Source organism: Osmia lignaria, chromosome 7, assembly GCF_051020975.1.
Source record: "Osmia lignaria lignaria isolate PbOS001 chromosome 7, iyOsmLign1, whole genome shotgun sequence".
Taxonomy (NCBI): domain Eukaryota; kingdom Metazoa; phylum Arthropoda; class Insecta; order Hymenoptera; family Megachilidae; genus Osmia; species Osmia lignaria.
Window position 1 is genome coordinate 5,881,186 of NC_135038.1, and position 24,874 is coordinate 5,906,059.

At 44.4% G+C, this 24,874-nt stretch overlaps 8 protein-coding genes and 1 non-coding gene across 11 annotated transcripts; 7 read left to right on the top strand and 2 right to left on the bottom strand.

The window, feature by feature from the left end:
- Positions 1-610: 610 nt before the first annotated feature.
- LOC117604494 (uncharacterized) lies at positions 611-1,365 on the top strand. The gene is made up of 2 exons (XM_034324596.2): positions 611-888; positions 975-1,365. Exons 1-2 carry the CDS (start codon positions 874-876, stop codon positions 1,281-1,283), a joined length of 324 nt encoding a protein of 107 aa, XP_034180487.2. The 5' UTR covers positions 611-873; the 3' UTR covers positions 1,284-1,365.
- A 1,901-nt stretch (positions 1,366-3,266) lies between these two features.
- LOC143305436 (uncharacterized) lies at positions 3,267-3,859 on the top strand. The gene is made up of 2 exons (XM_076689102.1): positions 3,267-3,423; positions 3,514-3,859. The coding sequence occupies exons 1-2, from the start codon at positions 3,403-3,405 to the stop codon at positions 3,757-3,759; spliced, it is 267 nt and encodes an 88-aa protein (XP_076545217.1). The 5' UTR covers positions 3,267-3,402; the 3' UTR covers positions 3,760-3,859.
- Positions 3,860-4,195: 336 nt separating this feature from the next.
- Positions 4,196-6,326, top strand: LOC117604643 (tubulin beta chain). Its single transcript, XM_034324961.2, has 5 exons — positions 4,196-4,471; positions 4,524-4,988; positions 5,045-5,349; positions 5,417-5,714; positions 5,772-6,326. The coding sequence occupies exons 1-5, from the start codon at positions 4,415-4,417 to the stop codon at positions 5,988-5,990; spliced, it is 1,344 nt and encodes a 447-aa protein (XP_034180852.1). The 5' UTR covers positions 4,196-4,414; the 3' UTR covers positions 5,991-6,326.
- Positions 6,327-9,305: 2,979 nt separating this feature from the next.
- Positions 9,306-11,236, top strand: LOC117604655 (uncharacterized). 2 transcript variants are annotated; one of them, XM_034324979.2, is made up of 3 exons: positions 9,306-9,466; positions 9,545-9,841; positions 9,904-11,236. In XM_034324979.2, exons 1-3 carry the CDS (start codon positions 9,455-9,457, stop codon positions 10,006-10,008), a joined length of 414 nt encoding a protein of 137 aa, XP_034180870.2. In that variant the 5' UTR covers positions 9,306-9,454; the 3' UTR covers positions 10,009-11,236. The 2 variants fall into 2 exon arrangements, with proteins under 2 accessions (XP_034180870.2, XP_076545215.1); XM_076689100.1 differs by lacking the exon at positions 9,306-9,466 and having other exon boundaries at positions 9,518-9,841.
- A 135-nt stretch (positions 11,237-11,371) lies between these two features.
- Positions 11,372-16,365, top strand: LOC117604636 (uncharacterized). 2 transcript variants are annotated; one of them, XM_034324948.2, is made up of 8 exons: positions 11,372-11,730; positions 12,236-12,470; positions 12,573-12,701; positions 12,771-13,955; positions 14,243-14,881; positions 15,059-15,224; positions 15,295-15,652; positions 15,732-16,365. In XM_034324948.2, exons 2-8 carry the CDS (start codon positions 12,243-12,245, stop codon positions 16,090-16,092), a joined length of 3,066 nt encoding a protein of 1,021 aa, XP_034180839.2. In that variant the 5' UTR covers positions 11,372-11,730; positions 12,236-12,242; the 3' UTR covers positions 16,093-16,365. The 2 variants fall into 2 exon arrangements, with proteins under 2 accessions (XP_034180839.2, XP_034180837.2); XM_034324946.2 differs by having other exon boundaries at positions 11,573-11,730; positions 12,531-12,701.
- A 927-nt stretch (positions 16,366-17,292) lies between these two features.
- mRpS34 (mitochondrial ribosomal protein S34) lies at positions 17,293-17,972 on the top strand. The gene is made up of 2 exons (XM_034324972.2): positions 17,293-17,492; positions 17,577-17,972. The coding sequence occupies exons 1-2, from the start codon at positions 17,304-17,306 to the stop codon at positions 17,970-17,972; spliced, it is 585 nt and encodes a 194-aa protein (XP_034180863.2). The 5' UTR covers positions 17,293-17,303.
- Positions 17,973-18,035: 63 nt separating this feature from the next.
- On the bottom strand, positions 18,036-18,968 carry LOC117604646 (IQ domain-containing protein K). Its single transcript, XM_034324966.2, has 5 exons — positions 18,729-18,968; positions 18,532-18,668; positions 18,347-18,476; positions 18,232-18,286; positions 18,036-18,174 (listed from the first exon to the last, which is right to left on the bottom strand). Exons 1-5 carry the CDS (start codon positions 18,966-18,968, stop codon positions 18,062-18,064), a joined length of 675 nt encoding a protein of 224 aa, XP_034180857.1. The 3' UTR covers positions 18,036-18,061.
- On the top strand, positions 18,850-20,455 carry LOC117604645 (uncharacterized). Its single transcript, XM_076689036.1, has 3 exons — positions 18,850-19,198; positions 19,299-19,523; positions 19,620-20,455. Exons 1-3 carry the CDS (start codon positions 19,144-19,146, stop codon positions 20,102-20,104), a joined length of 765 nt encoding a protein of 254 aa, XP_076545151.1. The 5' UTR covers positions 18,850-19,143; the 3' UTR covers positions 20,105-20,455.
- Positions 20,456-20,591: 136 nt separating this feature from the next.
- On the bottom strand, positions 20,592-20,684 carry TRNAI-UAU (transfer RNA isoleucine (anticodon UAU)). Its single transcript is given in 2 exon segments — positions 20,592-20,627; positions 20,647-20,684. It is a non-coding gene; the product is annotated as a tRNA-Ile (tRNA).
- Between the last annotated feature and the right edge of the window lie 4,190 nt (positions 20,685-24,874).

Below are 24,874 nucleotides of genomic sequence, written 5' to 3' on the forward strand. Positions count from 1 at the left end.
ACGACGTTCCCTCGAGCCAGACTCGACGAACTTGAACTTGAGAAAAAAGCGTACGCCTTGCCTTGAAGCTGTGCGGCCTTGTGGTACAGCGGAAAAAGACGGAAAGAGTAAGAAGCGAGGATAGAAGAAGGAATGCGAATGACCAGATCAGCTAAGTGAGAGGCATGGAAAAAATCGATTAAAATCGTACGATCGTGTCGATGAGACAACGCGAACAAAAAGCATGCTGATCGAATGAGAAAGATCCGCTTGGCGACGAATGCTAATATAGACAAAGCTAAGCAGAGTTTAGAGAGATGGAATGGAATGGAAAGATTGGATCAGAGGTGGTGAAAAACTAAGCGAAATAGTTGGAGATAGATCGTGTGGGAAGCGGAACGATCCGCGTAATCAGTGGGCCGTCGTTATAACCTTGTTATGAGTATCAACCGGGCAGGCACGTAGCTGAAAGGGTTATACAATTGCTCGGCGTGGTGGCTTACGTAATTTCACGATACTCGTGGAAGTTGTCCGTCCGTCCTGTGCTTCTCTTTCGATATCAAGGTCATCGAAATCGATCGATCCCATTAGTCGCCGGTTGTAGCGACGAAACGCGAGCGGTTTGAAAATACGACGGCCCCCGTGACGGAGGATCGACGACGAGGGGGCGCGTGAAAACGCGGACGGTCCGCGCGTTCGGCATTTCAATGCGCGGTTGACACGAACCTATACAGATAGGTAGGAGGAGAAGGAGGGTGAAAACTTTCGTAAGCGACGCATCAACTTTTCGTAAGTTCTCTGTTCGAAGAGCGGTGGTCATTGGTATAAAACCTGGACGCTTCGACGGATCTGCACAGTTCGCTGCAAAGTCGAATCAATCACATCAAGTTCAACATGTTCAAGTTAGCGGTAAGTGGTTGCAAAGAACAAATATTCTACTTTTGTTTCAAATTCTACTATCATTTGAAAATTGATTATTTTCTCTTCGTTTTCAGTGCATCGTCCTTTTTATGGCGGCCGTGGCCTCTGCCGGCGTAATCGCCCCAGCTCCCTTGATCGCAGCTCCGGCACATGTGGCAGCTTTACCCGCACCCATCGTAACTGCTAGAAGCAGCCAGGTCATCGCTAGGAATTATAACACGTTTGCTGCCGCACCACTCGCTGCTTACACCACCGCCGTCCATGCTGCCCCCGTGGCCGCTGCCCTGACAGCAGCCGTACCAGCAGCCCATGCCGTGCACGCACCGCTCGCACTTGCGGCCGCACCTGCCGCACCCCTTGCTTACGCCTACCACCCTTATTGAACACCCCGAATGACCATATCTCACCTCAGCCCCTACGTTAAGTTTCTCGTTTTTATGGAATAAACAGCAAATCAACGCAACAGCAATCTATTCTTACGTTTCTTACGACCTTCGTAAACCTTTCCTTCCATATTCTTCAAAGTAGAACGATGCAACGATACCGACTTATGACTGTTACCAGCTTCGCAAAGGTACTAGTTATGAACCAAGATGATAGAGTAAAAATTCTGATGGTTCTAATCGACGGGTAATGGTTACGGTCTACGTATTCTTCGTACCCATTGTTGAAGTTGAGACTTGGCTTGGAGTATCTTATCAAGTATATCAAGAAAATATGCAGTTACTGAAATAAAATTCAGTATTTTTGTTAATTAACGACCCTGGCTCGTTATGTCTCTCAGACACGAAAGCGATAAATTTAATTAATTATACGCTTTCTTACCGTGTCTCTTTGTTATACTTTGCTCACGAGATTTATTACGACATCTGAAAGTTGAACTTGAAAGAATTCGTCTAGGACAGAGAGCAGTATCGATGAACCGAGGGAAAGTTTCTCCGATGCGTTGAAACCGGGGAGCTAGTTGATGAACGAGACGACGATTTATGTAGGAAATTCGAGTCACGCTCGATGAACTATCTTCGAAACTTACGATGTCCCAATCGCTGTCGCAAACGCAAAACGAGCGCGTTTCGTATTTAGAACGTGCGCGAGCCGCACCCAACATATATATCACCCGTTGAAATTGCAATTATTGCGATTACATAGGTTTCAGATTATTTCGGGAAACCGAATGAGAGAGATTCGTATGATTCACATGATCGATATTTTTATAATTTAACGCCTGTTGCTAATAAAGACCACCTCTTGTAGAAATCTATTCAAGAATCCCTCATTTTTTCTAGACTCTATGGGAGGTACCTCCAATTTTTTCTATTCTCTAAGGGAGGTACCTCCAATTTTCTCTAGATTCTAAGGGAGGTACCCTCGATTTTTTCTAGACTCTAAGGAAGGTACCCCCAATTTTCTCTAGATTCTAAGGGAGCTACCCTCGATTTTTTTTAGACTCTATGGAGGTACCCCCAATTTTCTCTAAATTCTAAGGGAGGTACCATCTATTTTTTCTAGTCTCTAAGGAAGGTACTCCCAATTTTCTCTAGATTCTAAGGAGGCTACCCTCGATTTTTTCTAGACTCTATGGAGGTACCCCCAATTTTCTCTAGATTCTAAGGGAGGTACCCTCGATTTTTTCTAGATTCTAAGGAAAGTACCCCCAATTTTCTCTAGATTCTAAGGGAGCTACCCTCGATTTTTTCTAGACTCTATGGAGGTACCCCCAATTTTCTCTAAATTTTAAGGGAGGTACCATCTATTTTTTCTAGTCTCTAAGGAAGGTACTCCCAATTTTCTCTAGATTCTAAGGAGGCTACCCTCGATTTTTTCTAGACTCTATGGAGGTACCCCCAATTTTCTCTAAATTCTAAGGGAGGTACCATCTATTTTTTCTAGTCTCTAAGGAAGGTACTCCCAATTTTCTCTAGATTCTAAAGAGGCTACCCTCGATTTTTTCTAGACTCTATAGAGGTACCCCCAATTTTCTCTAAATTCTAAGGGAGGTACCATCTTTTTTTTCTAGATTCCAAGGTACATACCCCCAATAATTTCTAAACTCTGTAAACTCGAATAACCCTAAGAAATCATTGACACTCCAGGAATGATTAAGAAGTAAGAGGCACAAAGGTGCTGGAACAAAGAGCGTTCAAAGGAGTAGACGATTTGATCATGGTCAAACGCGGTGATTGACATCGTGACGTCGATCGACGCAACCTAAGGGGCATTGTTACAAGGAAAAAAAAAGTGGAGAAGGTTAGATTCGAGCACACGTGGTAGTAGGGTCAACGTTGGTAATCGCGGGCGTGGCTTAAAACGAGTAAAGGTAATCTGGTATGCAGAAGCGTGTGTTACCGTCGCATCGTGTCACAAACCAGTGTCGCGAATATGTATGTAGTGGGAGTGTGTCCTGGACGAAACCGAGTATAAAAGAGGTCTAGCTAATCCACATGTCAGTACAGTATTCAGTAGCTAACCACTCGAACCACTTTCGAGATCTCCAATCGCAAAATGTCTGCCATGAAATTTTTGGTAAGTTGACGGAGAAACGATCAGTTCGATTTAGCCTAGCTAAATTCGTCTATTGATTAAACTAACGTATATTTTGTTTATTTTTAAAAGGTTCTCTTCGCTTGTTTGATCGCCGCTTGCTCGGCCGGAGTGTTGCACGCGGTACCAGCGGCTTACGCGGCTGCACCCGTTCCTGCGGCTCTGACTGTCGGGACTTATGCATCCAGCTACAACGCGCACGCGATTAACCACGCGATCGCTGCACCCTACATCGCCGGCCCCGTGGTCGCCCACGCTGCTGCTCCGCTCGCATACACCAGCCTCCCAGCCGCGGCTTACTACGCTGGCAGACGCTGAAAACTGTACCTGCTCGAGTTACCATTCGAGGACGAATCGCGAAACATCCGGTTGCGTTCGAACCAACCACCGTCCAGCCACGAAACAACTGCCCAACCTTCGATACCATCATTGTTCACCACCGTGCAGATCATGGACACCAAAACTGGAATTAGATGAAACCAACGATGCTTCTGGATGTTTCCCACTCCGTCCTCTTTGAATTTCCACCCCTAATTAATAATCGACATTTTCTGATCTTTCAATTTTGTAAAATGTTACAATAAACAAATTTTTCACACACAAAATATTCTGTTTTTATTTTATCAAGTTTTGTCTATTAAAAGTTTTCAGTGGAAATAGGATAGTTCTGTTGGCAATTGATTAATTTTACAAGATGCAATTTCCGATCGGTGGGAACAGAACGAAGTTTCCGAAGTTGATCGCGAAACAAAAGATCCATGGCAACCGTGAAACAAAACACGACCTGTTGATTACCATCTTCGGTTTCGAGCTTTTCAATGTCCACGCGTGCGTCTGGTACGAATTCCTGGTTTTAGAAGAATTTCTAGCTCGTCTTGGAAAAGAAGTGATAGTAGAATCGACGGAGCGAAGGTAAAGATAGCGAAGAAGCACATAGAAGAAAGAGTATTAATTTTCTATAGATAGAAGGAAGATGCGTGAAATCGCCCATTTGCAAGCCGGCCAATGCGGCAATCAAATAGGAGCAAAGGTGAGATATCGAAAAATTAATTGATAGAATTAATAAGAATTTTTCTGATCAGTTTTGGGAAGTGATCTCCGACGAACACGGTATAGATCCGACCGGCACTTACCATGGCGACTCGGATCTACAATTGGAACGCATAAACGTTTATTACAACGAAGCATCAGGAGGGAAATACGTTCCTAGAGCGATCCTGGTCGACTTGGAGCCCGGCACGATGGACGCGGTACGCTCCGGACCGTTCGGTCAGATATTTCGACCGGATAATTTCGTTTTTGGACAAAGCGGCGCCGGGAACAACTGGGCCAAAGGGCATTACACCGAAGGCGCAGAGCTCGTTGATTCCGTTCTCGATGTTGTCAGAAAGGAAGCCGAAAGTTGCGACTGCCTGCAGGGTTTCCAGTTAACCCATTCCCTGGGCGGCGGAACCGGGGCTGGAATGGGAACGTTGCTCATTTCAAAGATTCGGGAGGAGTATCCGGATAGAATCATGATGACCTTCAGCGTGGTCCCTTCGCCGAAGGTACAACTTCCTTTTTCCCTTCGTATTCATCTTCTAATATAAAAAATTCATTACAGGTGTCCGACACGGTAGTCGAGCCTTACAACTGCACTTTGTCGGTGCATCAGTTGGTCGAAAACACGGACGAATCTTATTGTATCGACAACGAAGCTCTGTACGACATCTGCTTCCGCACTTTGAAGTTGACCACGCCAACTTATGGCGATTTGAATCATTTGGTAAGTGCCACCCTCAGCGGGGTGACCACTTGTCTGAGATTTCCCGGACAGTTGAACGCCGATCTGCGAAAGCTCGCCGTAAACATGGTGCCCTTTCCTCGATTGCATTTCTTCATCCCTGGTTTTGCACCGTTAACTTCCAGGTAAATTAATTTCAAGCAATTTTCATTTATTCCCTCGGAACGATACTCGATATTTTTCATCGAACAGAGGCTCGCAGCAGTACAGAGCTCTCACTGTCCCCGAGCTCACCCAGCAAATGTTCGATGCTAAGAACATGATGGCGGCTTGCGATCCTCGTCACGGTCGTTATCTGACCGTGGCGGCCGTATTTCGGGGCAGGATGTCGATGAAGGAAGTTGACGAGCAAATGCTCAACATTCAGAATAAAAACAGCACTTATTTCGTCGATTGGATACCGAGTAACGTTAAAACCGCCGTCTGCGACATACCACCTCGCGGACTTAAGATGTCAGCCACTTTTATCGGCAACTCGACAGCCATCCAGGTAAGTAAATTCGTGAATATTCGTTCGAACTTTTCTAACATTGAATTCATTTTTCAGGAATTGTTCAAGAGAGTATCGGAACAGTTTACCGCGATGTTCAGGCGGAAAGCGTTTCTTCATTGGTACACGGGAGAAGGAATGGACGAGATGGAGTTCACAGAAGCGGAATCGAACATGAACGACTTGGTGTCCGAATACCAGCAGTACCAAGAAGCAACCGCGGAAGAGGAAGGCGAATTCGACGAGGAGGAAGAGGGCGAGGGTGAAAACCCTTGAGATTAACTCGTCCGAAAGAAATGTAATGCGAGTTTCATATCGTTGCTCGATAGATAACGCGGTGTTATCTACGTTAACTTGGAAATAGCTTTTTTCTCGTAACACCCTTACACACATTCGACCACTTCCATCCATCCTCCTTTATCCTTTCTTTCTGTCCACCCGATCCTCCCCTAATCCCTTTAGTCCGTTCATCAGCGTTGATCGTATCGTTAGAAGTGTACCAATTACGTTTGTAACTTATTGCTGTAATTTGTTCACCCTTTCTCCAAAGCTTTCTTGTCTAAATATACTATGGAACATCGCAGAAGCTATTTGAACGTCAGACTTTCAAGAAACAAGCGTACGTTTATTTTTCAACAGAATCGATTCGAGCCGTGCTACCTGGTTGAACACCGTTCCCACGTTTTAGACGGTTTCACACGCGTTCATGCGCGTTTTCACGCTCGCTTGCTCCCTGGAAACTGCTGATACATCGGTAACTGGGAAAATCATAAACCCGAGTCTTCGACGAGAGAATCGTCGAGCTTCTTACGCGAGGATAAAACAACGGTCTGTCAACGATATCGTTAGACTCGGTCGAGGTCTCGGAAATTACATTCGTTATCGCGTTTATTCATCTTTCCGGTTTCTTCCTCTCGGTTCTACTTCTTTTCTACCGTTTATTAAAAATTCATTCGATAAATCCAAGGAATTAATTACGGAAGATAAAAATAACCGAAAAGTGTATCGTGTCTCGAGCAGACGGTCGTTCATTTAATCGGCTCGCGATTCACGAGTGATTCGAATGTCGAGCGTGTCGAGCTCTTTTATAGACCGAAGCATCCCTCTTCGAAGAGAACCTGGTCAGCTTTCGGCGAAACGAGCCAGCAAGTCGCGGAATCACTGTCTCGTTCAGTAATCTGAAAGTTCGCGATATCGGACAGGCCAAGGCCTTCCGGATTTGGGCGTTGCTAAGCCCGAACAGCTATCGTCGATCTTTCATATTTTTTACCTGTGGATCGGCCTCCATCGATCCACCGTTCCCAACGACCGAAAGTCGCGCGGAGAAGAGTTACAACGAAGGTCGACGCGAGAAAATAAGAATAATTTTAAAAAAAAAATGCAAACATTGGAGGACGATCGTTGTCGGCGCCGGAGCAAGGAGCGGTATTTACGAAATACGACCTTGCTATAAAATACGCGACCAGTGGTCGACAGAAGAAAAAAGAGGACCAAAGAATAGTAGCGAGGAAAAAGAGAAACAAAATTTAGACGAGGTGGACTGGTTCCGGAAAGAACAACCGTACCCACCGACTGTCCCGATACGTGAACTCGAGTCCGACGTAAAGTTTCGCAAACAATGTCACAACGTTCCTCGTTTTCATTCGTCCCTATTTTGCCAACTGACCTCTCTAGGTGATTCGCGTCGCGTCGGTATGCGTCGCGACGCACCTTCCATACGCCACGGAGTGGGCGTATAAACGAGGCTTACCAATTGTTACTCAATCGCGTCGCGGCTCGAAGTAAACATGCAGAATAACGTAACGTTATCGGTATTAACTTGGACGAGTACAACGACGTTACGTTAGCGTGGAAATAGAGAGCGGATTACGGGGGTATGATTCGCGTGTATTAATTAACGAACGGTCGGTTAACTAATCGGAGTTATCTCGAAATACGTATGCGAAGGGGGGGTTTGCCTGTTATAGACATCGCCGATAGATCCTATAATCGTCGGATCCGTCTGTTCTTAATTTCCTGCTCGCGGACTATTGGAAACTGTACGATCGGAACCCAAGGAACCGCACGGAGGGTAGACGGAGTTGTAAGGTCGATGATATCGTTAATGACCGGATGGTCAAGTAAAAAGGGAGAGGGACAGGGCCTTTCGGGTACGTTGCACGCGGATCCAGCCGAGCGGCGTAGTCCTTGACAATGTTTCTCGCTGGGTGGAGAACGAAAAGAAACGAGACCCTGAATCGCAGCCGCCGGAGGTAGTGGAAGTGGTTGGGATAGTCCTGTCTCGAAGGAAACAAATCGAACAGCGTGGAACGGAATGGAGCGAAACACAGAGGTGCATGTAATCGAAGATGGTTGCGTTATGGTGGGAGAGGTCAGCGCGGTGGAATAAAAGGGCAGCGGATCGGTTAGTCGAGCATCATTCGACTCTCAGCGATCTCAGCTGTTAAGCATCAGTTCGTTAATCGTCAACGACAACCAACGTCGCAACCATGTACAAATTCGTCGCTCTCTTCGCTTTGTTCGGCTGTGCCTTGGCCGCACCGGCACCGGAACCAGCACCAGGCATCCTGGCACCGGCGGCCGCGTACCACGCCGCGCCTCTCGTCGCTGCCGCACCGGTCGCAGTGGCCCACACCGTTCCCGTCGCCACCAGCTACGCCAACACCTACAAAGTCTCGGTGAAGAGCCCCGTGGTAGCCGCTCCGTACATCGCCGCTGCACCACTCGCAACCGCCGCCGTCGTGAAAACCGCCGCTCCGCTGGTCGCCGCCGCCCCGGCAGCAACCGTCCTCGCACACGCCCCGGTCGTCGCTGGATACACATACTGAACAATGCCGAATCAACCAACGGGTCCGCTTCTCCAGCCGCTCTAGTCGACCGTGCTACTCCGACAAAATCGTTCCCACGATCGGTTCGCATCCAACCGTCTGCGCCACGAGAATCGACGCTGTCGGTTAATCATCAATAAACTTTGCTCATTTTCAACACGAACTAGAATTTATTTTTCGTTCCCATCGTTCCTTCGTTCTCACTCCGATTCCGTCCTTCTTCTCTGATCTCGATACCGTTTTTCAGCGAGTTTCAGAGAGAAACCGGTCGAGAATCGTGTACCGAGTATACCTTGCGAAACTAGTCGACAGCTTCTTCGAAGATTCGAGAAATTTGCCTGCTGGATAATAAACTTGACCTCGAGGAGGGACGAGAAAAGTACCGAGATCAACCCCGCGAACCGGTTGCAATCACCGAGGCCGATTTTTCTCGTCCAGTCAGGAACGCCCTCGTCCCTTCTTCCCACAGGGTTTCCTTGTAAAAATCGTTTCCACTCCTTTCCTCTTTCATTTTTTCACTCGGGATAAGTGGAATCTTAGAGGTCCGTAGAAAAATATGTTTAGTAGATATTGAATTTTCAAAGAAGAAAGTTCTTGAAACGAATATTTTCCCCCGGTTCGACCAATCGTCGAGAGATGAGGTATCGAAAAAATACTGTTCCCTAAAGATTTTCAATAGAGCCAAGTGTGCATATTCAAGGAGGAACGAAGATGCTCGATAAGTCCCGCCCTCTAAAGTCGAAGAGGAATATAACGACGTGTTGGAACTGGCGGTCCCTACTCGCAAACGGGACGGGTTTCCTTTTTACGGCACCCTTGGGATCTCTATAAGTACCAGAGCTTCGAGTCGAGCCTCGTCCAGAAATAAAGGAGCGTTTCGTAGCGTGTACGCGTTGAAATCTCGTATTCGCCATGTTCAGATTTGTGAGTAAAACCCTCGAACGTGTTTTTCCGTACTGTGTGTCCCGTAAGGGAAAAAGGGTAAAGGTAATGCCTTTGCAGATTCTCTTCGCCGTCGTGCTCGCTACGGTTAGCGCAGCCCCAACTTTGCCCCCGGTGGCTTCCGCGGGATCTTCCGAAATATCAGCGCCATCCTCGAGACCCACCACGTCGGAGGAACGTTTCCCATCATCGTCGACGATAGGATCGACATCGCCGATCGCACGACCCCCGTCCTCGTCCGCCAAAGCTCTGATATCAGAAATAAGGACTCCAGCTTCGACGGCGAAACTGACCCAATGGGTGGCACCACCCTTGGTCTCCCCAATCGCCGCGGCGCCCATTCTTTCGCCGATTCAGGTCTGTATCATTGATAGGTCGCTGGATCATCCAGGTTTTCGCTGACTTTCATCATTTTCCAGGTCTCCCCGTACGCTTACGCGGTACCAGCTCTGGGATCTCTCGAGCTAGCAGCAGCGCCGACCACTTACTCGATCGAACAGCACGGTTATCGCATTATCTACTGACGTCGAGGATCGTAAAGCAACACCGTCCTGGATCCCGCGGTAGATCTACCAACTACGCAGCACCGGCTTCTCACCGTTCACTTTCGTGTATCGTTCATCGATAAATTCGTTCAAGTAATCATTATCAAGTTTCTTTTTTCCTCTTCCATGAAATAAAAACAATTTTTTCCATAGAAAGGTTGTTCGATGCGTCGTCCGTCTTCCTTTTCGCTTTTTTTCGAACTTGCAACCGAAATCGAAAGTGAAAATAGATCCAGCTTTCTCTGAGTAAACGAAACTTTTCGCGCGGTTGGCGAACGATGCGCGAGGAATAAGAAATCCTCCGGTGCATCGACGTTTTCGATGCGAAATATTCTTGTTTACCGGAGTTTCTAGGCTACGGCTGGCAAAAGATCGTTCGACGCCGATTTCACCGCGACCTGGCACGCGTAAAACCCAAAGGGTTACGTGAGAGGGTGGAAAATCCAGTTTGCGCAACCGAATACCTGCCGGTGCAACGCACCTTTCGTCGTCCATTTTTCAACGTTTCTCTTTCACTCACTGTTTAATCTATAACGCTTAACCGGATCTATGGGATTTGATTAAAGAAAAATCGATTTAACGAAACAATCGATGATTTTGTTATTGTAAGACTCGTCTATGAACAGAAATAAGAAACACTTTCACCCGGATCTCGAAATGGCACGAGCTACGACGAAAATGGTCGTCGAGGAGGCGTTCAAAGACGACTATCGGTTTCCTTGAAAATTTGGAAGCTTTCGTTCGCCTCCAAACTCGGAACGAGTTAATCCTGTGCCAATTTTTCGGCGAAAGAAACCATCGACTTTCGTACATTTATCAAAACAACCAGGTGACATTTACCTGTCCTGTGGTTTTATTAATAAACACTCGTCGAGTTTGATCCATCGTCGTGTTTATATTTTAATAATTGGCTAATCAAGGTTTTTCTGCGTAGATCTAAGAATCGTCGTGTATTCTTAAACGAGGACGTTTCGTGGTGGATCTTACGCAAGTCTATCAACGAAAATCCCGAGTTACACAATGTGCTTGCGTACATCCATACGCACCTACGTAGCCTGTCTCGTGTCACCGTGTTCCGACACTGTGACCGTAAACGAATCTTTCAAACCATCGATAGATTAGCATTTAAATTTTGCATTGTTACGTGTTATTATCAAAACCGATCGCTGTCGACCTAATTTCATCTGCGTAACGGCGTCACTTTCGAAACGCTGATTCACCCTCGAGAAGGGTAGAATTTAATTCTAATTTTATGAATTTGTAAATTATATTATATGATAAATATGTATTAGAAAAAAAAGGGTTGTATTATATTCTTCAACTCTGTGGAAAGATTGAATAATCGATTCAGAAATCAAGGAGTCAAAGAAGATGAGCGATCGTGCGGGGATTGCGAAAACGTTTGGGCGCCGGGGTACTCGGCTCGAGGAACCTATCCAAAACGGATGTCCGGCATCACGATGAGTCACGATCGTACCCCACCGTAAGTTCTTTTACCGACTTCTCAGCATCTCCGAAAGGGACGTCTATATAAGATACGAATGGCATCGGTGAACGCGCAGAGTAACCTCGTTCATGGAGAAAGCGTTTGGTTAGAGAGCGAAACTCGACTCATCGCCAGACATCCGTTGTCAGTCTACTGGTTATATAGATCTTCAATTAGTGAGAAGTTTACAGCGGTAAATCCAGGACGAAGTTAAGGTAAGAGTCGTGTAGAAACTTTTCCTTTTCCTCCTACTCACGTACATTTCTATTCGCTCAACTTTCCCATTTCATTTTAATTGTATATTACTTTCAATCTTCTTATTTTTCTTTATTTTATTTATTACACAATTTATTTATTATCCTGTCGATCTATATTCGGTGAAAGAAAAAGCAATCGGTTCGTGTCGCGCGAATGTTACGTAACAACTTTCACCGGTTCGAAAATTTTCGAAAGACGCGATAGTGTAGGCGTGTAAGTACGAGACTCAAGGCATCGTACAAAGACCAGTTTACCGACTTTCTCCGACATCCTCTCGCTTTCGTTTGCCGGTTTGTCGGTCGCCCGGCCCATTGTTCCGATCGTTCCGTACGATTCACCGTCAGTCGACCTTCCGCGGCGATCGAGAACTTTACAACCGCGAATTTTTAAAAAGGCTGGTGAACCGATTGATACGAGCCTCTAACGATTCATATCGCGGCGACTTTAAGTGTATTTCTTTAGTTGCAGGATGAGATTGTGGGCGTTTTTATTACTCGGCGTAGCCGGGAGCAGCGTCGCGACTATGATTCCCATAGACACCCCATCCTCGTTGCGTTTGGATACAGGGAAACCGGAGTGGTCCTGGCAAAGCGAGGACCTTCCATCAGCCAGCGGACCAGGGAACAAAAGAGAAGTGCCAGAAACGAACGCGAATACGAATGCAGAGCTAATCGTCGAAGAAAATGCCCAACCATCGGTAAATAATTATATTTCATACAATTCGGTTCAAGCAATCACGCGATTGATTCGTTTGCAGGTGGAATCCGTGATCGAGGAAATTCTCGTTTCTAATCGACAGGGTCGCAACATCGAGGGCTACGATCAAATATATTCCGACCCCAACGTGAAGAACGCCCTTCAACTGGGGAACGATACGATCGCCAGATCGTACATCAGAGATAAACTATGCTCCCTGGGATTAATGAACGTACGTATAAAAGAATCGATCATTTAGAATATAAAACTAAAATGTATCTAATAAGAATCGTTTAAACAGTGCGAGAATGTCGAAGGACGTCGACCTTACTACTCTCCCCATCGCGGTATACATCCTCAGGATATAATTTACGCTCAACCTGTCACAATCAAGCCAGTCGGAAGACCATTGCCAGCTATCCCGGTTAAACGACCCTACGGAGTTTCCCTAAAACCTGGCTCACCCTCTCCTGGCTTTATCTCCTCCGGACCACCCTCGGAAGTGATCTACGGATCAGCAGGAGCGGCGCATCCACCGATTTCGCATTTCCCCCCAGGTTTAATTGGTTCCTACCCCGGGTTCAAGAAACCGGGCCCGATTCCATCGTTCGGATCGAAGCCGGTGTACGAATCAGGGTTGTTGAACGAAGGATTCAGCTACGACGGCATCGACAAGAAACAAATCTCGCTGAGACCTTCCCTTGGTACCGAGGCAGTTCAACAACACGTTCATCATCATTATCATCACCCGGAGGGCGCGGGTGGATCCTCCTTCGTGCCGAGCACGATAGGCCAGGGTGCCAATTACGGAGCCGTTGGGACGAGCTTCGAAGAGGTTTCTAACGCCGGTGGCTTCCAAGATTTCGATGATTATAAAAAGGCGTTCAAAGTGAAAGGAACGAGCAACGATGGAAATGGTTTGAGTGGTTCCGTCTCGACGAACAATTATGCCGAACAGTATCCCGTTTACGAGAAGCCAGCACGAGACTTTTCCTTCGGTAAAGCAGACGCTCAGAAGACTGGCAAGTACTTTTCTCCGGGCAATTATGTCTCTTCGAACGCGGTACAGAGTAACGTTAATGATTACACTGCTTCCGGATCGGCGAACAATAATTATTTCAACTCTTACGGTAATGGTAACAATAATGGGAATTTTGGAAACGATTTCTCCGCGGGCTTTGCCTCCGACTGCGTTTGCGTGCCATACGATCAATGCCCTGGAGAACACGCTGGACGTAAAGACGATCTTTTCCTACCAATCGATCCCCGTAATTTAAATAAGAATATCGAATCGGAGAATGCGGAGGTGGTTGTAAATGGAACATCTACGATCGTCCGGGTGGCGAAGAGTACCGAGATCGATTCGAACGCTTCTTCGGAAAGCACTGGACAGGAGGAGACAGAATCGCAGGGAAATGTGAGGAGCAAGAGAGGAACCGACGAATCTGAGAACATCGAGGGCAGGAAGAAGAGTAACGGTGAAGGGGTAAGAGGAAATCTTCTTATCTTCTTAGATGATAATCATAGAAACGTTCGCGATGCAATCGTCGTTTCTCTCGCGCGTTTCTCTTCTAACCGCGATTATTTATTCGGGATCCGCGGTTTCGCGAATGCAAAAGTCGAATAGTAAACGACAGAGGGTAGGTCCGGGTTAAAATTACGCGGTTTACCGGTCCTGTTGCATTCACGAATCGATTAAAAAAGCTGACGAAATTGGAGGAAATTAGAAGCTCGGATCTCTATCTGCGTGACTGTTCGACTCTCTGGTTGCAGAGACTCGATGCTAGCGATCTGGACTCTTCGAAATTAAACCTCAAGCCAACCTGGGGGATCAGTTTCGGTCTACCTCAAACCGGTGGTTCGTACCCGATAGGTCCTCACGGTGACAATGTCCTGGTAAATCCGTACAGAGGGTACGGTACGGCCGATCAAGGTATAAATTTCGGCCTGGTTTCCGTGAATCCTCTGCTAGCCGTACAATTCACCAAAGACGAGTACGGCGAGAAGGTGGTAAAACCGTTTGTCAATCTCCACGTGACGCCTAATCAGAATCTCGTTCAGAAACTCGGTCATCTGCTGTCACAAAAGAAGGAAACGCTGTTCGATAATTACGGGAATAACTACGCGCCGCATTACTATCCCTCGAAACCAGTCGGGTTTCACGAAAAACCGTACTACGTGAAACCTCCTCGTTATCCCCCTCATCACTATAACGGCCATCACGAGACACCTTATCCTCATCACCACGAATACTCCGATTACTATCGTGGCGACGACGACGATTACGATTACGATTACGACGAGAATTATCACGGTTCCGCGCGTAGCAACGGTAACAAACAGTCCACAGGGAAAGTATCATTTCCGAGCCGAAGAAAACGCGAGGTGCAATTATCGAAAGATGTAACCGAGGTAAGCATCGACGAAAGTCGAATGGTCGTCGATGAAATTCGAAAGGAGAACAACATTTCCCTCGGACGCGTGAATGATTCTTCGAAGAATCCGAGTCGTGTTGCAATTGCACCTTCGACACGACACGCGCTTTCTACGATTTCAAAAGGTTTCACGAGAATTCCGCTTCCTCAACAGAGACAGTTCCTCGGCGCTCCACGAGCTTGCGGGCCCGGTTACGTTTGCTGTTCGAAGAGGCAACCGATCAGGAAACCACAGCCTGGACAGTGCGGAGTTAGATACACACAGGGTATCAATGGAAGAATAAAAACTCCCTCGTACGTCGATGGAGATGCTGAATTCGGTAGATATTTTTCTCTACTTTCCTCTTATGTTTCAATTTGTACGAGACTAATTTTCAAGATTCCGCGCAGGCGAATATCCATGGCAAGTTGCCATTCTGAAGAAAGATCCAACGGAGAGCGTCTACGTCTGCGGAGGAACTCTCATTTCCTCTCGACACATCCTCACAGCCGCTCACTGCATAAAAACTTACGCTCCTCGAGATCTCCGGGTCCGACTCGGGGAATGGGACGTAAATCACGACGTCGAATTCTATCCCTACATCGAACGAGACGTGGCAAGTGTCCAGGTGCATCCGGAATTCTATGCAGGAACCCTTTACAACGATATCGCGATACTTAGGATCGATCACGACGTCGATTTCCAAAAGAATCCTCACATCAGCCCTGCCTGTTTACCGAACACACGCGAGGATTTCACGAGGAACAGGTAAAACCTCGTTCTCTCGTACTTTCTCCTGGATAACTTTCATTTTTCCTTCTAACATTTCGCACGAAATTTGTTGCAGATGCTGGACGACCGGTTGGGGCAAAGACGCCTTCGGGGACTTCGGGAAATATCAGAACATTTTGAAAGAGGTCGACGTGCCTGTAGTGAGTAACCAAATTTGCGAGCAACAAATGAGAAGAACGAGATTGGGTCCGGGATTTAATCTTCATCCAGGATTCATTTGCGCCGGAGGAGAGGAAGGAAAGGACGCGTGCAAAGGAGATGGCGGTGGTCCGATGGTTTGCGAACGAAACGGTCGTTGGCAACTCGCTGGAATCGTGTCCTGGGGAATCGGTTGTGGACAACCAGGCGTTCCTGGTGTCTATGCTCGCGTTTCTCATTATCTCGATTGGATACAGCAAATCGTGAATCGTTATTAACATCCCCATACAACTTGCCCTGATTTTTATTTCAATGTATTATAAGAACGCGTAATTATTTGCGATAGTTCGTAAGTGTGTATAATTTAATTCCAATGTATTTGTTTTCCATTTAATTTACACGTGGGATATAGAATGGATTAATTATTCTTGTTGAACGTGATTCGAAATGTATTCGGATCGTTGAGTAATGCATTTTATTTGCAATCTGTTTGTTATGTAACTACATTTTAATGAACAATATGAAATCCTGATAATTAATTTTTTTATTTATTTCTTTTGAACTTTTCTTTTCTTTTTTTTTTCTTCAATCTGTTACTAAATACTTAGACGATCATTTGACGTTAGTGATTACTCCGTTTCATAGTCGAAGGAGAAAAACTAACGATTAAAGACTGCAGTGTTTATCTAGACGTATTATTACTTATATAGAATACGTTATATCAGTAGTTATGAGCACTCGTATGGACAGGGATATTTAGAATTTAAGTAGGTTACGTACATAATATGGAATTCTATATCGGTATTCGATTCCTTATGGAACACAATTACTTTGACTAATCACCCGTTATGGTTTATTTCGATAAATCTGCAATGTAACTTGGCTTATGGTATAAGTATAATTATTGTCAGTTAAATAAGCAGTCGTTAATAGTATTCTATATTGGATCGAAGTTATATGATTTAGTTTTAATTCACTGCGGTTAGGTACTTGTAGAAATTCCTCTTTAGTCTCATTTGCATAACGATTGATGAATAGATGTTTTACATCCCCTTATTAAGGAGATGCATTTGAAGAAACAATACAGTTTTGCATATAGGAATGGTGGATAGGACATGAACAAATAGAATATATGGATAAATAACAAAATAAGCGATGTTCAATATGAAAATTATCATTTTGATTTATTTGATTATTTTTACTTTTACAGTAGCAGATGGACCTCTTTTTTCCTACGTCTGATAAAAGAGGGTCTCGTACAACAGGGGCGCCTGTTTTACCGACCGTGCTCCGCGCATGCGCCTGGGGTTGTCTGAACCCCGGAACATCATAATCTCTTAAAAACGTTCAGTCTCTTTGTGTCTGTAATCTGTAGTCATTGCTTGAACGAATGTTGTTGAAATTGGTGTTTGTAAAGAAGAGGTTAGGCTGTAATCAATTTGGAAGACCACAGATTACTCGTAATTGAACGACTTAGAGCGTAGAAAAGATGCCGATAAAATATGTTGGCCGCACCACCAGTTTCAACGGAAAACCTTTGTGGGAAATTGTGGCAAATTTAAAGAATCATGGTGTAGGTAGAATGGTGATACGAAGTAGATTTCAGCGGTATCCAGAACCGTGTTTCATGAGGATATTGAAAGTTGCAGCATTACCGGATACCACTAAACATCCACACGTAAGATGCTTTGCATACTTTACTTCTCGTTTAATTAATTAAAAAACAAAATGACAATCTATCCGATGGATTTTCGTATTCTAGGAAGGGCGAAAAGTAATGGCGCTTGTTGAAAAGACGTTCCGAGGTAAAAAAAGCACAAAACCTGTGCAGATAGACAGTGCGACCCCTAAAGCGGATTATGTGTTAATACCTAAAGATGAAGAGTACCGATTTCTCAATGATCTTCAACCGGAACTTAAAATCATGCCAGCCACCGTAGAATTTCCACCGCTAATAAAAGAAATGCTCCTTCTCGAGGCGAGAAAACAGAACAAAACTGATATACCGAAGTTGCCATTGAAATATAATTTGACGGGCCTAAAAAATTATAGGGTGGCCAAAGAGGGTGAAACTCCCACGATCGATGTAACTATGGGCCTGGGGAAACCAGCAAGTCCGCATTTATATGCAAATATTAAATACGACGACTCACCTTGAATGCATTTAAGAAATGTCTGTATGTAATAGATTTAACGATAGAATAATGAATGTACATACGCTGAATATTTCTTTTAACAAAAATCTCCTTATTGATACTGTCTTTTCGAATCAGAAAGCGTTTTCAATCGCCTCGTTTTGTACTTGAGAAACATCGAACGATACTTTTCACAACGGATCAATTTTGGATCTTGTTTTTCACCTGCAATCGTATCTTCTGGTAGCTGTATTAACATTACAGGTATAAAGAAAAGTTTACCTGATGTTCCTAGCGACTGGTCAGGTTCACCAAATATATTTTTCCCAGCGATATCCTGTTTTAAACGATAGATATAATATAACGTGATATTACTAATATAAAGTATGTTATTTACCTTCCAGAATTGCCTCATCTCTTGAACGTCCTCGCGTTTCCTTACCAACCATCCTCGTACATATCTCTGCATATGCAACGCTGCTTCCTCTTCAGACCATAACCATGACTTTGGGTAATACGGTCTAGGACTAAGAATAAAACACGATAAGAAATATGCAAATTTACTTGTACACCTTTACACACTGTTTAAGCAGGTATTCTTTAAACGGAGGTATCTCGAAAACATTCAGCATAGGCGAATATATCTTCGAACGACGTGGATTCCGATTCCACAAAAGCTCCGCGATATAATCGAGACCATTGAAGCGACACTTTTGTACCTGCGATAATTCACCTAAATTACTTTAATGTAGATAATTAAAAATTAAGCGTCAGAGTACTCGAAGAGCGTTCCATTTTGATGCTTCTATAAGAGTTTCTTCTATCGCTGGTAGCAATAAATGAAAGATTCTTTGCTCCAAATATCGCGAAGGTAATTGATCATCTTCTTGATCAATATCTATCGTTCTTTTACATTCTCCGTAATATTCGCAATCAGTTGGCCTCGAGATTTCACTCTCAGGACAGGGCCCTTCGCAAACACTAGCTTTACGATTTTCCGGAGACAATCTGGAACACATTCGTTTCGAATATTCCGTGATACAAATTCGAGAGGGAGTGACAGGATAATTGAATGCACGAAAGTCGTTTGTCAACCTATATTAACGAGCCGTCAAACGGCAGAGAAATATCGGTTTTCCAATTGCAAGTTCGATCATGGAACTTGTTTCAACCGACTCTTGAAGCTTATTCTAAATGCCTGAATGTGAACCGCGGTGTCCAGTAGTAAAAAGACAGCTACGGAAGATCGGTACGACCAACGTTTTGGTTATATTATTCGTCTGAACACACGTTCGTTCATATTGTTTTCGCGCGAATCATTGCTGAAAGATAATCGGCAAAGCTTCCAGCTCTCGAGTCGCCATGGATCTTGAAGGAAAGAGCTATGGCCGGCGATCGCACGGCAGCTGCTATGTTCCGTACCGTGGGTGGAAAATTTGCAACAGGAAGGTTCGATTCTCAATTTGAGGAGGACGGCAAGCGAGTTGATGGAACGCAAACCCCGACTAGTTATAAATCGGGAAGCAGGAGAAGTAAAGAAACGTCTGGAACGCAGTGGAGCGATGCTACGGAAGGTAAAAACCCATCGGTACATCCGGGAATTATATAAAAATTATTCAACTAAATTCAACCATTACCTAACACAAGATTCGTTGGACCGTTTGAAACAGATGCCGCAAAACAGACTTTTATGTACACAACCGATTCCAAGAGGGAGTTGGAACTGGATGTAGAGGATGGCGTTGATCGAATAGATGAAGAGGATGGCGTTGATCGAGCAGATAAAAAGGATGGTATAGATAGAATAGATAAAGCAAATGGTACAGATAGAATTGATGGTGTGGATAGGATGGATGAAACGGATAGAGCGAGTAGAATGGACAAAGAGACGTTGAAACAGGAAGTTACAGACGCGACGGGGTTGCAGACTGATGATATGGATAGTGGAGATAGGGCTGCTGGTACAGATGGTACAGACGCAATAGATAGAACGACTAGCACAGGTGAAACAGGGAAAGCGAAGAAAATGGATAAAGAAGTGTTGGAGAAAGAAGCTGCAGACGAGATAATGGAGTTTGCTATGTTTCGAGACGAATGCGAACCATCCTGTCCTCGGCGTATATCGCGAAGCAAGTATACCTTTATCAAACGTTAACAAAAAGTTTGTAATTTCTTCACAATTGTGGTATATCATGTTAATATTATTAATATATTTCCTTTAGAGAGTAGAATACGTAAACTCGAGGAAGTACAGCGCACCGTAGACTCATATTTGTTGAATAAGGGCACTCGTTACTTTGATGATGTCTGCACTTGTTCTCTTTCCTGCGTTCTACGCGCTTTAAGACGCGATCCTTTCGTTACAAGCACATTAGCATCAGTCGCATTATTCACACTAGGTCTGAAGCTTTGTTCAGAGCTAAATGCCTGGTACTTGCCAATCCGATTTTCATAAATCATAGTGAATGTAAGAAATACAATTAAAACTCGTATACAATTCCGTCTTGGTTTCATTTCGGTACTTGCTTACTTTTGAAAATATAGAGTATAAATGTGTATCGTAGGTGTAGTTAACATTTAGATAATTGTTTTGCGGGGATGTTAGAGTGTAATACATGATTTAGAAGAGAGGAAAAAAAAATTGCTCCAGGTGAGGCTCGAACTCACAACCCCGGCATTGCTCACGATTCACTGTCTTATAAGTACCGTGCGCTAACCAATTGCGCCACTGGAGCAGTTGGAAATTTTGCTCACAATAACGGTTTTAGGTCATGTGACTATTTAATTAATAAAAATTAGTATTTATTTAACAATAATATGCAGAAAATGAAAGATGTACGAGTGTTATAGGATACTGTTTATTTAGACATAATTAATTATTTTGACCGACTGTCGGAACTTCAGTCGATAAGTCGGTAATTTGTTGAGTAGTTTCCGCCGCTTTTGTATAGATGGCGCAGTGGTCGAAATTTACAAATATTTAATTCTACACCCCAAGATGATATTTTATCAGTGCGCAAAGAAAGTCACCGGGGTCCCTGAAACCCTTCTTTTCATCTCTACATTTTTTTTATACCTACATTTTCTTCAACCCTACATTCTTTTCATCCCGACATTCTTTTCATCCCTACATTCTCTTCATTCCTACATTCTCTTCATCCCTACATTCTTCTCATCCATACATTCTTTCCATCCCTACATTCTTTTCATCCATACGTTCTTTCCATCCCTACATTCCTTTCATCCCTACATTCTTTTCATCCCTACATTCTCTTCATTCCTGCATTCTCTTCATCCCTACATTCTTTTCATCCATACATTCTTTCCATCCCTTTCATCCCTACAATCTTTTCATACCTACATTCTCTTCATTGCTACATTCTTTCCATCCCTACATTCCTTACATCTCTTTATCCCATACATTTCTGCATCCCTTACATTCCTGCATTCCACACATTTCTGCATTCCTCACATTCCTGCCTTCTTTATATCCCAACATCCCTTACATCGCTGCATCCCTTACATGCCTATACCTCTCTGAAATTGAGTTGAAATTTTTGCGGCTATAAGGCCTGCAATTTTATACAAATTTAGTTCCTTTTTTCGCCACCAGATGGCGCTGATTCGACATCGAAATTTTAGTACACATTTTTGCCGCCAGAGGGCCAAAAATTGAGAGTGCTTTAGTTCCTTTTTTTGAAACCAGATGGCGCTGATTCCACGTCGAAAATTTAGTTCACATCTTTCCCGCTAGAGGGCCAAAATTTTAGCAAGCTTTAGTTCCTTTTTTTGAAACCAGATGGCGCTGATTCGACATCGAAATTTTAGTTCGCATTTTTGCCGCCAGAGGGCCAAAAATTGAGTCTGGTTTAGTTCCTTTTTTTGAAACCAGATGGCGCTGATTCGACATCGAAATTTTAGTTAACATTTTTGCCGCTAGGGGGCGCTGTTTTTCGAAATTTTCGCGAAAAAAGGAATTAACTTACCTTTACTTACCTTTACTTACCTTTACTTGCCTTTACACGAAGCAGTCTTTAAAATATATTTATTATAAGCGATGCAGAGATGTAAGGAATGTAGGGATGAAAAGAATGTAGGAATGTAACTGATGAAGCAATGTAAAGAATATAGGGATGTAAGTGATGAAGCGATGTAATGAATGTAGGGATGAAAAGAATGTAGGGATATAAGGGATGAAGCAATGTAAAGAATGTAGGGATGAAAACAATGTAGGGATGTAAGGGATGAAGCGCTGTAAGGAATGTAGGGATGAAAAGAATGTTGGCATGTAAGAGATAAAGCGATGTAACGAATGTAGGGATGAAAGGAATGTAGGAATGTAAAGGAATGCCGTAGGGGTGCGGGGCTGGGGCCCCGGTCTCCGCTGCACGCGGCCCGACGAGTGCCGGCGTCGTGTGTGGCCTCCGATGTCGGCGAAGTTTGGCACATGGCGAAGGGTCAAAGGACCCTCCCTTCCGCCCTAGCGCAGGCCACCGTGGTGGTTTTAGTGGGTAAAAATCCCACACTACCTTCGGCCCCGAAGGGGGGGCTGAAGGTGTCTTTCTGAAGATTTCCACCACGTTAAAAAAAAAAAAAAAAAAAAATGGGGGTTTAAGGGTTTGCTGGAATCTCAGGTATGCAGGGATGTAAGGGATGCAAAGATGGCCTTGGCCTATAATGGGGGGTAAAATTATATAAATAACTAGAAAAAAGAAAATAAATGGGGTCCTCGGTTAAGACGTAGAAGAGGGATATAATCATAAATGTTATTCCCCTTCGATGAGCTTATTTAATAAGCGAAAAAAAATAAAAGAAATAAATTAAATAAACTCTGGAAAATATTAAATGACAATTATTATACTGGTTGTGCCCTCTTCATACGGTCCTGATTTCATCCTGGGTTGTTAGGGACTCCGCTGCGCCAATAACGCCCTTTGCGTACCGCCCTGATATCATATTGGGGTCTTAAGGAACCCGAAACACCGGTGAGCATCTCTGCATACCTATATTATACCATCCGGGGTGCTAAGGACCCCAAAGCACCAGTCACCATCTCTACGTACCGCCCTGACATCAAATTGGGGTCTTAAGGATCCCGAAATACCGGTCAGTATCTCTGCATACCTATATTATGCCCTCCGGGGTGCTAAGGACCCCAAAGCACCAGTCACTATCTCTACGTACCGCCCTGATATCATATTGGGGTCTTAAGGAACCCGAAATACCGGTCAGTATCTCTGCATACGTATATTATACCATTCGGGGTGCTAAGGACCCCATAGCACCAGTCACCATCTCTACATACCGCCCTGATATCAAATTTGGGATCTTAAGGAACCCGAAATATCGGTGAGTATCTCTGCATACCTATATTATGCCATCCGGGGTGCTAAGGACCCCAAAGCACCAGTCACCATCTCTACGTACCGCCCTGATATCATATTGGGGTCTTAAGGAACCCGAAATACCGGTGAGTATCCTTGCATACCAATATTATACCATCCGGGGTCTCAGGGACCCCAAAGCACCGATGGTACTCTTTGCTTACCGAACCTACTACATTCGGAGTGCCTGATATTGTTACTTGGGGTTTCAAGGACCCCAAGCAACTAGCGAAATATAAGACCTAAAAACGAACAAATCGTGAAACTCTCTTGTTCGGAATAGTGATGGGTATGACCGGATCTAGCGAAATATAAGACCTAAAAACGAACAAATCGTGAAACTCACTTGTTCGGAATAGTGATGGGTATGACCGGATCTAGCGAAATATAAGACCTAAAAACGAACAAATCGTGAAACTCACTTGTTCAGAATAGTGATGGGTATGACCGGATCTAGCGAAATATAAGACCTAAAAACGAACAAATCGTGCAACTCACTTGTTCGAGGTAGTGATGGGTACGACCGGATCTAGCGAAATATAAGACCTAAAAACGAACAAATCGTGCAACTCACTTGTTCGAGGTAGTGATGGGTACGACCGGATCTGTAGCTACAATTATTTAATATAAAACAAACTCGTAAATAATTAAGAAATTCACTCACTCACAAACAATGAAAATGATTTATTTGTAAATCACAAACGATTTCCAATCAATTACAGTTATCAGTTATTGCAAAATCTGTTTATTACAAAAAATTAGTAAAAAGTCTCGGCTCACATCATGATTGAAATAAAATTGCTAATTACAAAACAACTAATTTGTCACAAACCTTAAAACTAGATTCACAATCAATCACAAACAATTTACAAACGAAATAGACTAATAAAAATTAAAAATAATCATATTTTATTATTCCTTCTGGCTAGCTTCATGCAGGTTAATTTATCGGTGCGCAGAGAATCACCGTGGTTCCTGAAGCCCCACGATGATTATAGGTCGGCGCGTGGAGATAATCAACGTGGTTCCTGACACCCCTTGATGATATTTCGTCGTTGCGCAGAGAGTCACAGGGGTTCCTGAAACCCCAGGATGATTTTATGTTGGCCCCCGGGGAGTATCAACGGGGTCCCTAACACCCCAAGATGATATTTTGTCGGTGCGCAGAAAGAGTCATCGGGGTCCCCGACACCCCATGATGATAGGTCGGCGCGCGAAAAGAGACAACGGGGTCCTTAACACCCCCTGATATAATTGTCGGTATGCAGAACGCCACCGTTGCATCGGGGTCTCTGGTACCCCCGTGTGCTCACCGAAAATTAGCGTCCACGCGCGCATTGCGCAAAACTCATTCTTTTTCGCACTTTACATTTTTCCATACATTTGCCATACTTTTACATTCTGTCTTTTCGCCATACTTTTACTATCTCTCGCTTGAGTGTGTGTATGTGTGTGTGTGAGCGTGTATTTGGGACCCCTTTTAGTCGCCTCTTACGACAGGCAGGGGATACCGTGGCTGTATTCTAAGGCCCCCGAGCCAC

Coding starts and splice junctions, on each gene's coding strand:
- LOC143305436 (XM_076689102.1), top strand. CDS start 3,403: ATGTCTGCCATGAAATTTTTG. Junction 3,424..3,513: donor TGTCTGCCATGAAATTTTTG/GTAAGTTGACGG, acceptor TATTTTTAAAAG/GTTCTCTTCGCTTGTTTGAT.
- LOC117604643 (XM_034324961.2), top strand. CDS start 4,415: ATGCGTGAAATCGCCCATTTGCAAGCCGGCCAATGCGGCAATCAAATA. Junction 4,989..5,044: donor GCGTGGTCCCTTCGCCGAAG/GTACAACTTCCT, acceptor AATTCATTACAG/GTGTCCGACACGGTAGTCGA. Junction 5,715..5,771: donor GCAACTCGACAGCCATCCAG/GTAAGTAAATTC, acceptor TTCATTTTTCAG/GAATTGTTCAAGAGAGTATC.
- LOC117604655 (XM_034324979.2), top strand. Junction 9,842..9,903: donor CCATTCTTTCGCCGATTCAG/GTCTGTATCATT, acceptor ATCATTTTCCAG/GTCTCCCCGTACGCTTACGC.
- LOC117604636 (XM_034324946.2), top strand. CDS start 12,243: ATGAGATTGTGGGCGTTTTTATTACTCGGCGTAGCCGGGAGCAGCGTC. Junction 15,225..15,294: donor CGATGGAGATGCTGAATTCG/GTAGATATTTTT, acceptor GATTCCGCGCAG/GCGAATATCCATGGCAAGTT. Junction 15,653..15,731: donor GAGGATTTCACGAGGAACAG/GTAAAACCTCGT, acceptor AATTTGTTGCAG/ATGCTGGACGACCGGTTGGG.
- mRpS34 (XM_034324972.2), top strand. CDS start 17,304: ATGCCGATAAAATATGTTGGCCGCACCACCAGTTTCAACGGAAAACCT. Junction 17,493..17,576: donor ATACCACTAAACATCCACAC/GTAAGATGCTTT, acceptor TTCGTATTCTAG/GAAGGGCGAAAAGTAATGGC.
- LOC117604646 (XM_034324966.2), bottom strand. CDS start 18,968: ATGTGTTCCAGATTGTCTCCGGAAAATCGTAAAGCTAGTGTTTGCGAA. Junction 18,669..18,728: donor CAAAATGGAACGCTCTTCGA/GTACTCTGACGC, acceptor GAATTATCGCAG/GTACAAAAGTGTCGCTTCAA. Junction 18,287..18,346: donor AGATGAGGCAATTCTGGAAG/GTAAATAACATA, acceptor CGTTTAAAACAG/GATATCGCTGGGAAAAATAT.
- LOC117604645 (XM_076689036.1), top strand. CDS start 19,144: ATGCCTGAATGTGAACCGCGGTGTCCAGTAGTAAAAAGACAGCTACGG. Junction 19,199..19,298: donor AAGACAGCTACGGAAGATCG/GTACGACCAACG, acceptor CAAAGCTTCCAG/CTCTCGAGTCGCCATGGATC. Junction 19,524..19,619: donor GTGGAGCGATGCTACGGAAG/GTAAAAACCCAT, acceptor CGTTTGAAACAG/ATGCCGCAAAACAGACTTTT.